Genomic DNA, 11,469 nt, shown 5'->3' on the forward strand with positions numbered 1-11,469 from the left:
ATGTGTTTAGGTAAAATTATAATTTTTGTGTCATTCTGTGAAATACTAACAATATTTCTCCCATATTCCAAACACAAATATTATTTCTATTTCTATTTTTCAAAAACCAAAAGGAGAAACAATGCAGATACATTTTCACAGCCTACTTTGCTCATATTTACCAAGGGTACCAATGATTTTGTCCACATATACTGTATATACCTAAGAAATTCTATATTATTGTATTTCAGCAGGAAAAGGAGGACAGGTCCCATACCAGCCACATTTTCTCTGTTCCCCTCGACCCTGCAGGGCAACCCTGGGCCCTCTACCTCCCATAACAACAGGTTTGTTACATGTACAAGGCCAGGAGACAACTCATCTTGACTCAGGTAAAGCTAATGAAATGCGAAAAAAAAATGATACTAACAGTTAAATAAAGATAAGATTTACTATTACTTTAAAACTGGTTAATTTCATGTTTACATGTATATGCATATTTTCCTTTATATACTATAAATATCTATTATTGAATTACATGTCAGCAGAGACAGATGGACAAGTCAGACACAAGCCACATTTCTTCTGTTCTCCTCGGCCCAACAGGGCCCGTCCTGAACCTCTACCACCCATAACGGAGGGTTTGATACACATACAAAGCAAGGCGAAAATTTATGAGGAACCAGGTAGAGTTTATGAAATCGGACCCAAATGACAGTAACAATCAGATAAGGGTTGGCCATCCAAAAACTTTGTTTAGACAAACAACATCCTGTGAAGCAAGAGATGCTTCAGATGGTACATCTTTATGAAACGCATATCAGAGATTAGTTTATGAATGCACTCTATTCATCTGATAGAACTGAAAAAATGATGTTTGGATTTTTGCTGATCACACAAGTACAAATATTTAAATGTAAACAATTCTAACTTTACTGGACAAAAGCTCATTGACATTCATTTTATCAACAGCTTATATGCTTTCTGTGAAATACAGTTTCATTATTTTTAATCTAAGGTCTATATCAAACATAATTCCAGATGAACAAATGTCCCTTAAGACAAAAGGCCAACAGAAGCCAAAAGTGAAGATAACACAGAGTATGAGGACAGAGGCTGACATATGCAGAGCTCCCATGAGCCCAATCCCTGAGACAACAGTTGTTCAGACAGAACCCCTGGATCAGACAGTGGGTCAATAACCGATGCTCATTCTCTTCTATGCTTTTGGCAGAATTTGACAAAATTTTTCCATCAACTCAAGACTATTGTTTGACAATTCAAGACAATTCTTTGACATTTTACAGATTCTCCCAGATTTCATTGACCACACTAGGGATCTTAATGGTCGTAAGAAACTAGGTCTGGTGGAAAATAAAAATGATGTTGGAGAGATGTGCACTCTGAGGTCAGTGTATGTAGACTCATCTTTGGAAAGCTGCCCACTCTCAAGGCTCAACTATTATGGTGGACACATGGAAGGATTTCACCAGAGTAAGATTCAAAGATGACAACGAAATTACAAGAGATTAATTAAATCAATATCCTTTAATAGTAATGATACATTCAAAATCAGGTATTATATGATGTCTGGATACAAACAAGAAGTTGTAAATATATCTATGTTCTCTGAACTTTGTTTGCTACAGTCAGACATTGTGGCGGTGAAACTCAGATGAGGAGAGTGACAGCAGATACAGATCGCAGCCTCACTATCTCTCATTTACCTCACATTAAGACAAACCCAATGCTCAACTCAGCTTCTGACTTTAGCACTTTAACAATGGTAATGATTCAATATTTGGTAATTACAGTTCAGGGAAATAAATTATTATAATTATATAAATATATTATATAATAATATAAAAAATATTTTATTTTAGATCAACATTAGAGATAATACATTTAAGCAATTTCATTTTTTCAATATCATCTTGTCATCAAACTCCTTTACCCCAATCCACAGTAATAATAATAATATACTTCTAAAGACAATCTAAAGACAAAAGTAAGGATTGCAGCTTTAGGAGAATCATTTTACCTGACCAGACCCTAAAAAAACACTTTAACTTAAGCAACCTAATTTAGTGACTCGTTCAGTCACATTTATTTAGTTATTTATTTATTTAATTTAGTAACCACATACACCATATTTTGGGCTACCTCAAAAACATTTCATTCAGGAAACAACACCTTTGTAAGACACATGTAAATTCCATTTTACCTATGTAGAAATTATTATGTAGAAGTAGATACAATAAGTGATTGTTTCTGATTTGTCGTGAAGAATAAACCGAAAACAATCAACATGGGAAGCTGTGAGACTTCACCACAACGAGAACTAAAAGTACATCTCCCTGACATCACACTTGAGACTACGCATGTTAAACACCCTGATAGAAGTGTGCACAGCAAAGTGCTGGTCCTTCTGCCTCCACAAACAGAAATCACAGAGATCCCTGCACTAGCTGGTAGGCAATATCATATTATGAGCTATTAACAATAAAATAGCATAATGAATTAGTTTAATGCAATAATCAATGTCATCATTTTAGATGAACTGCATGGGACCCTCACTGAAAACAGTAAGCCTTGTGGTGACAAGGAGCTTACAAAAGAGGCCCTCCAAAAAAGACAGGACCCTTCCTCTAACAGCAAGTGCAGGATTATAGAGATGGACCTAGGGCGTGTTGTTTGGTCCAATGCTCCAGAAAAGAGGGGTAATGGTATTTTACTTTCTTATTCAGGGTCAACCCGGCCAGCATGGCTGCTGATCACAAAAAACTATGCACATACTGTACTGCAGAGAAAGTACTGACAGACCGAAATATTATGACTCATGAGACAGGAGGTCGTGTGATGAGGCTTGACAAAAACTGTGTGCCAAAATTTTTTTGGTGTTTTTTATCTTTAATTTTTTGTGATTTTGATTGAATATCAATGTTATGCCTTCTGCACAACTGAGGTCTTAAAAAACAAAATCAAAACCAGGTGTCAAACATTTAAAAACAGACTTGATAAAACGTACTGTAAGAACACCTGGAGTTCAAGCGCAAATATCTGATGACTCAACCTGTTAAAAGTTGATAGCAGTGCAGCATTGCAAACTGGTCAAGTGATGACTACATACAATAACCTGCTCGAACCTTGACCTGATGCACGAACATCAACAATCATTTGGAATCAAGAATGTTAAAATATCTTTATAGGAATATTTGTTGGTTCAAATGTACTTTCATAATTGCATTTTAAATAATCTTATTTTTATTCTGATGGGTGAGGTTACCATTAAAGCTACAATTCGTAACTTTTTTATCAGTTAGCAAGTAAAAAATGTACATGTAGAATTAGTGTTCAAAACATTCTCCTTATCTCACCACAATTCACAATGGCAGGCTTATAATAATGTCAGTTCATTTTGAACACAGTACAGACTTTGAAGTTGACTTGAAAAAGCCTTGTATAAAATAACCTTAAGAAGCTTCAAGTTTCAAACACATTTCTAGCATTTTTTTATCACATTGTTAGTATGTTTTTACATACTAGCATGATTTAGAATTTTTTTAGCGTGAATTAACATGTTTTAGCATATTGTTAACATAAATAAACTTTGCTAACATGATGTAGCATGAATTAGCATAATTTAACATGTTGTTAACATGCTACTATAATGTTTTGGCATGTTAATAGCATGACATAGCATATGCTAATATGTTAGCACTTTGCTAACATGAATTATGTTATATATTTTGAGCTTTTGGGTCAGATTTCACAGGAAATCTTTTTCAACACATGGAACCCCTGCAATGTTATATTTTATCAACCCGTTCTCGACTCGTCATATATTTACGCTCGGTCAGCACCCCACGGCATCACTTTTGAACATGCAGGGTACCCCTTTGGCATCGTTTTTCGATGAACAGGGAACTGCGTTGCTGTTTTCTAAATGCTCCAGACCGATATGCGTTCAATTCTTAGCATTTCATAATTATTTATGGTTTTAATATTTTGTAGCACCCAACCTCACCCTAAACCTAACCCTAACCACTTCTCAGCCATATAAAACACAACACGCAAATAAAAGTACAGTCACAGGTATTGAACAAACTGACCAAAAGCATTACAAAATATAACAAACAACTCGTTTCGCAGACCTTTTTGCACCAAAGCCGTACAATAACTTTACATTAAGATGCCGTGCGTGTCCGTGAATACATGAAGTCGGCTCCCATTCAAACGATAAACCGGAACAGCTAGATGCAGTCGGTTGCGGGAGCCAATACCGTTTCACGTTCAAAGCCAACGAAATGACGCAATCGGTCATGAGACACAGGAGAGCCAATGGCATCGAAGCTGACGTAACTTCCTCTGGCGGCAAATTTTTAACGTCGTTCTTCACTGGATTTGTGATTTCCGGTGGATGGTGATCGCTTTCGCATCTGTTCCTCATACAAATCGATAGTTTCACATTGGTACCCTTGGAATATCTGTATTTTTGAACGACATTGTGACTGCTTGTATTATGTGTTTTATATTATGATAAATAAACTGTTACATTACTTGCTCAAACTGTCTGAATAGTGTCATGTAAACGCAATTATCCTGGTCATTAAACTTAAATTAAACCCCGAAACATCATCATTGCAAATTATATCTAATATACATTTTCATAATGACGGTGAAATTCACGTGCCCTTCACATCGAAAAACAACATCAAAGGAGAACGTCTTGGTTACGGATGTAACCTCTGTTCCCTGATGGAGGGAACAAGACATTGTGTCGAACCAACAGAATGGGGTTTATCTTGAGAACCTATCATCTTCTGAGTATTTAGAAAAGGCCAGTGAAAATTGGCGAATGAAATTTGCATGCCGGGCTCCTCCCCGGATGTCCGGGTATAAGAGGGAAGCCGGCGTGCTCATTCATTCACCTTTGGTCTGAGGAGCCTTAAGCATCCTCCCCCGACCGCTGGGGTGGGCGGCCAGTGTTGTGGCATGAGGGACACAACGTCTCGTTCCCTCCATCAGGGGGATGTTTTGTTCCCTCCAACCAAGACGTTCCCTTTCTGTCGGTCTCTCGACGTTGTGTCGAACCGACAGAATGGGGTTCCTCTGGAAAACGCCACAGCACTGAGCCGCGTCACAGTCTCTGTGCGACGTTGACTGGACTGGGCGAGTCAGACGAACACGCTAACGCGAAATTATGACCCTCCAGTGGAGAGGAAGGGGGACCCAGAGCTTTACACAAAGTTGGGAAACCCCTGTCACCGGCCGTCACGGGCGGAGGCCTAGTTCTCTAAATGGCGAGAAGCCGCCCGGCACCGTACGGGCCACTGGGTAAGCATTATTCCCCCCGGGGGAAAAAACGCTGCAGAGGCCACTACCTACCATAGGGAGGAATTAGTGGAGACACCACATGGTCTCACCATCAGGGGAGAACTCATGGGAGGAATGTGCGGACTGCAGGAGTTAACCGCAAGGTGGGAGTCCACCTGGGGAGGTCATGGGTTGCCAAGGTGGGAACCAAACATGAGGATACATCAGACGGAACAGCCCACGGAGGGGGGGTTACCACGTCTGGAGCACTAGGTCCGGTTAGAGCTATGTGGGAGATAACTCAACTGTTCCCCGGCCTAAGGGGGCAGGGCTGCTCTGCCCAGCCTGTCCCCTGGAAGGGTGCTTAGTGATGGATGGAATGCCTGTTCTTTACCTTTACTGGGAAAGAAGTGAGGCGGGATCGCCACTGCTCCCCCGGGAGGGGGAAGGGCTTCCGCAGGCGTACGCCCTACCGGCTGCCGGTCCCACACCTTGCCAGGATGCGGGCTGACACTGGTTCCGCGCGTAGGTATTAGAACCTCACGGAGTTGTTGGGCATAGCCCAACCCACAGCTCTGCAGATGTCTGCCAGAGAGGCACCCTGAGCCAGTGCCCATGAGGGGTGTGCCTCACTCCCAACAGGCAGGGGCGAATTGAGATCGGTATGCCCTAACGAGGGCATCCACGATCCAGTGCGCCAGCCTCTGTTTGGAGACAGCCCTCCCTTCTGCTGACTTCCGAAACAGACAAAGAGCTGCTCAGAGCTTCTGGGCTCTGCGTGCGGTCCAAGTAGAGGCGCCGTGCGCGTACTGGACACAACACGGATAGGTTGGGTCTTCCTCCCCGGTGGGGAGGGCCTGCAGGTTCACCACCTGGTCTCTCGGGAGAGTGGTGGGAACTTTGGGCACGTAGCCGTGGCGGGGTCTCAAGATAACGTGAGAATCCCGGGCCCGAGTTCTAGGCAATCTGTGGACACGGAGGGTGCTTGCAGATCCCCTACCCTCTTGGAGGTGAGTGCCATGTGGAAAGCCGTCTTTATCAAGACTGAGAAAGCACGTGCTTGCCCTGCACGAGAGGTAGTAGCCTCCTCAATGCAAGTAGCACAACCAACAACTCTAGGCAGTTGAAATGCCAACGCAGGCGGGGGCCCGCACACGGCACCCCAACCCCAAGAACGTCATGGAGACCAGGGGGTTAGGGTGTGTCGGCAGAAAAGCGTGATAACCATACGCCTGCTGCCGGTGTGCCGCTCTCCAAGGAACTTGACTCTGTAGCCAGTGTTGGAGCGGTCGTATGTGCATCGACCCGAGGGGGACCACCCCCGCCGAGGATGCCATGTATCCCATGAGCCTCTGAAATTGTTTCAGGGGGACCGCTGACTGTCTGAAAGCTTCAGACAGTTCAACACTGATCGGGCCGCTCTGTAGTCAGTCGCACTGCCTCTGGGAGGCAGCGTGGGTGCGGGCTTCCTCGTCGCGGGTCTCGCGCCCCCCGCGGGGGGTGAGCGGGGCCGCTCATGAGGACAGAGTCGAGTTCCATACCGAGAAAGAGGACGCTCTGAACCGGGGAGGGCTTGTTCTTCTCAATTGACCTGTAGCCCCACCGATCTAGGTGACGGAGCACCAGGTCCCTGTGTGTACACAACAGATCTCGAGAGTGCGCCAAACTGAGCCAGTCATCGAGATAGTTTAGTACCCGCACACCTCCTTCCCTAAGGGGAAGGAGGGCGGCTTCCACGACCTTTGTAAAGACTCGTGGAGACAGGGACAGACCGAAGGGGAGGACCCTGCACTGATATGCCCGTCCCTCGAACGCGAACCGTCGGAACGGCCGATGTCGAGGGAGGATCGAGACATGAAGTACGCATCCTTCAGGTCGATTGCCATGAATCAGTCCTGACACCTGACGGACATCAGGATGTGCTTCTGCGTGATCAACCTGAAAGGCAGCTATTGTGTAGGTGCCTGTTCAGAACACACAGACCCAAGATAGGGCGCAACCCCCCGCCTTTCTTGGGGACAATGAAGTACAGGCTGTAAAACCCGTTGAACATCTCGGCTGGTGAGACGGGCTCGATCACTCCCTTCACCAGAAGGGTGGCGACCTCGGCCCGAAGTACGGGAACATCCTAGCCTCTGACTGAGGTATATCGGATGCCCTGAAACTTGGCGGGCGTGAGGCTACTGGATCGCGTAGCCGAGACGGATCGTCTTCCCTAGCCAGCCTGACAGCCTGGGAAGCCGGACAGGCTCCCAGAAATGAGACGGGGACTAATGGTACGATCTTTTTCATCATCCACCCGGGGGGTGGTTCGATGGCTAGCAGTACGGATTCCTTGCCGGGGGAGGTCCCCCGGGGAGGGGATCGGCTCTGCTGTTTTTCCTGCCTGGCGACTGCGCAGCTCAACGCACTGTCTGACTGAGAGTGCTGAGGGCTGGTGTTTATACTCGACATTGCGCTTCGCCATGACGCAACGTCGAGTTTGCCGTTCACCGTCGTGCAGAGGGTGGGAGCGGCTGTGATAACCCAGAGAGAGACGAAACTCTCCTTTTTTGAGAGTAAATGGGCGCTAGCCCCCCGGAGGGGGCCAGCAGATTGAGAGACGGGGCAGGATCCATCCCTATCCAACTCCTCTGGCAAGGATCGGCCAGAGGAGTTTCTCATGGACCACAAGTGTGGACATTGTCAGACCCAGGGCCCGCGTGGTCACCTTGGTCGCCCATAGAGCGAGGTCGGTGGCCGCGCGGAGTTCCTGCATAAGCGTTGGGTCGGTCTTACCCTCGTGGAGCTCTCTCAATGCCCTGGCCTGGCAGGAGCCATAGCTTGGAGAGAGGAGGCAGCCTGGTCCGCCGCAATGTAAGCTCTCGACACCAGAGATGCCGAGACACCACATGCTTTGGACGGGAGTCTATGTCGAGTACCCCCCCAGGTGGACACGGTGGCATACTCCACCTGGGGGAGAACGACGTATCCTCCAGCTGTCTCAACCTCGAGGGAAGAGAGGGTGACCGAACTTTGTTTGACGTGAAATGTGCCGGAAAGGGGGTATTCGAGGTCTTACTAAGTTCCTCATGCACTTACGGTAAACACGGCACTGGGGGCGGGCGCGGCTTGGAGCCGCGCTCAATCCCGAGGTGCCATGTAGCCAGCCGCGAGTGCCGGGAGAGGCAGTGCGGGCACTGCAACCCAACACTCACTGCAACCCAACACTCACTTCTTCCTGGGCTCGACCCCCCGAGGGAGGGAGCCCGAGGAATCGTCGGAGTTGGATCGCAGTACGTCACCCCCCGCTGCTGCAAGAGACATCTCATCATCATGCATCGTGTCCGAATACGTGATTGAGGAATAAGATGGCGGACCGTCTCCTGGGGAACGGTCAGACGAGCGAGACGAGGTGTGAACGGTCCGTGAGCCAGTGGCTGGCGGATTATCGCTCACAGTTATTCTCATATCACCCTCGCTGCTTGCCGTAGCGGACGGCAGGGCCGTAGTCCTGAAGCCACGGAACGGGGAGCAAACGTGGTGGTGGCTGTGTCCCGTGGGAACACAGCCAACCGTGACACAACGTCTGAATCATCACCGCCCGCAGTGCGGGCAGGACGTATCCACAATGTCTGCCCCAGCATACTGGAAGCAGGCATCGTGTCCGTCCCCCTCCTCGATGAGTGTGTTGCACCCATGAGAACAGCGGGACATGCCACGCTGGAGAAATTTGCTCTTTTAGAAAGGAAATTTGCTCGAACACCTCCGGAACTGCCGAGACACCCAGGGGAGAGTCACTGCAGGAAGGGACCGTTCGCTGTCCACGTCGTAGATTCCAGCAGAAAAATGATCACCAAAGATCGTAGAGAAGCTCATCAGATGCGTAGGCTCTGAAGAAAAAAAGGTGAATGAATGAGCACGCCGGTTTCCCTCTTATACCCGGACATCCGGGGAGGAGCCCGGCATGCAAATTTCATTCGCCAATTTTCATTGGCCTTTTCTAAATACTCTGAAGATGATAGGTTCTCAAGACAAACCCCATTCTGTCGGTTCGACACAATGTCGAGAGACCGACAGAAAGGGAACCCTGCACGTTCAAAAGTGACGCTGAAGGGCGCTGACCGAGCGTAAATATGTGACGAGTCGGGAGTGAGAATGTGTTGGTTTTATATGGCAATAAAGTTACATATGGCAGCTTTAAAGAAATAATTCACCAAATTTTCAAAAGGAATTTTATCTTGACCCAACTTGATCCAACACATGTCATTCCAGTAAATAACTTATACTGGTCCAGTTTTTTTCTGATCATTTTCTATATGGAAATGCAGACGCCATTTTCTCATTAGTTCACACATAATTTCCCCATACAGAGTTCAAATAAACTGTAAACATCAGGGTTGAAGTCAATGCTAGCAGCAGTAGCAGCACTGGTGTAAAAGCACAACCCTTCTTTGAGGGCCGAGCACCTCTTCATGTGTGTTTCAGCTTGTGGTTGGCTGCAGCTAAATGATGTCTTAGAACAGCCAAAGCAGTAGGGATGGAGAACAGCAGTGTGGTGGAGAGATCTCAGGGTCTGATACGATAAATAACGCCTCGTGTAACCACACCCCCACAAATCTACATCAGTTCGTGGTATGATTTGACTAAGACCGCCCAAATGTATACGCAAGTAAGGTGGGCGTACCTGTCAGTACAATTTCTTTGGAACCTGATGTTCCAAATATGGTAAGACATTTCCGTCACACGCTTGCAGTATTCGACCAATCACTACGGACTTGGTAACTGGCCAATCATAGCACACCTCGCTTTTCAGAGCGATGTGGTTTGTAAAAAATCTGCACGATTCAGAGAGGTGGGGAGAGAGGAGATGTGGAAAATACAGCGTTATTGAACCTTAAATCATACAGATTGCATTAAATCTAAAACAAATTATACTATGCGTTTTAACCGTGTCATATGACCCCTTTAAGATACACTCCACACGCAATAGAACTAAACTGCTCTTTTTTCATTTTACATATTTCTGGAGTTAAGGCATGAAGGAACCGTTCGACAAACACTTCCTGTGCCAGGTTTTTTCACAGATAAAAATGCCTCCTTAGGTCCACTTCCCCCTCTGATGGGTCGGAGGGGTCCAGGTAAACAGAGCTCAATGGCTGTCTACAGTCAGAGTGTACAGGATCCTGCAGACACAGAAGAAGCACAGACAGGAAACATCAGAGGCTGTCTCCCTCCAGAGTTGAGAGGTAACCTGTGTGCCTCTTTAAGCCTATTCAAGTATTTTAAGCGAGATAACAAAAAAACGAGTCAGCCATTAGCTGAGCACTGTAGGGTACATCCTGCAGGTCAAAGGTTAATCATTCATAAAGTCAAAGTATACGAAACAATGGAAGAGTAAATGTTAATGATTGCCAATAAAGTCATGCAGTAATATAGTTTTAGTGAGCTAATTCTCCTTAAGTACAATTTACAAAGCCAATTACAACAAACAGTAAAACAATATGATTTCCGCAAATATCCTGGCTTTGTGTGGCAACTTTGCATTGTTTGTTTGAATCTCCTGTCTAGACCGATAAAGCAACATTTATATTGGGGCAACATGTAAAAACTTAGTGACCCTAAAAAACATAAAGATGAATAAATGTCATCTTACATTATGTATTACATTATAAAATATACAAACAAATACTTTCTAAGAAACTAAATTTATTTGCTTAGGTGCTGTTAATGTATAACGTCTCGGTTACGTTTGTAACCTCGGTTCCCTGATGGAGGGAACGAGACGTTGTCTCAAACCGACAGATGGGGTTCGTCCTTGAGAACCAATCGCTTCCGACTTCTCTAGAAAAGGCCAATGAAAATTGGCGAATGAAATTTGCATGCCGGACTCCGCCCCTGGATATCCGGGTATAAAAGGGAGACGGCATGCCTCATTCATTCACCTTAGATCTGAGGAGCCTGAGACCTCTCACGACTGCTGCAGTGGACAGCACATGTTGTGGCAAGAGGACATAACGTCTCGTTCCCTCCATCAGGGAACCGAGGTTACAAACGTAACCGAGACGTTCCCTTTCTGTCGGTCTCTCGACGTTGTGTCGAACCGACAGATGGGGTTCCAATGGAAAACGCCATAACACGGTGCCCTGTCACAATCTCAACGAAGCGACGGTGACAGGCCTGGGCGTGTCAGCC

The 11,469-nt window shown here is 46.0% G+C and overlaps 1 protein-coding gene across 9 annotated transcripts in view; it reads left to right on the plus strand.

Annotated features, from left to right (window-relative positions):
- The window catches only part of LOC130550728 (frizzled-7-A-like), a 51,999-nt gene that overhangs the window by 10,554 nt on the left and 29,976 nt on the right, over positions 1 to 11,469 (plus strand). For 2 of the 9 annotated variants that reach the window (XM_057328229.1, XM_057328230.1), the window contains exons 3-8: positions 231 to 371; positions 1,287 to 1,473; positions 1,629 to 1,765; positions 2,267 to 2,450; positions 2,535 to 2,699; positions 10,380 to 10,523. In XM_057328229.1, coding sequence (XP_057184212.1) covers positions 336 to 371; positions 1,287 to 1,473; positions 1,629 to 1,765; positions 2,267 to 2,450; positions 2,535 to 2,699; positions 10,380 to 10,523 — 853 coding nt within the window. In that variant the 5' untranslated portion in view covers positions 231 to 335. Of the gene's footprint in view, positions 1 to 230; positions 1,474 to 1,628; positions 1,766 to 2,266; positions 2,451 to 2,534; positions 2,700 to 10,379; positions 10,524 to 11,469 lie in introns of those variants that run through there. The other 7 variants (XM_057328225.1, XM_057328223.1, XM_057328226.1 and 4 more) reach the window with 7 other exon arrangements.

Source organism: Triplophysa rosa, unplaced genomic scaffold, assembly GCF_024868665.1.
Source record: "Triplophysa rosa unplaced genomic scaffold, Trosa_1v2 scaffold411, whole genome shotgun sequence".
NCBI lineage: Eukaryota > Metazoa > Chordata > Actinopteri > Cypriniformes > Nemacheilidae > Triplophysa > Triplophysa rosa.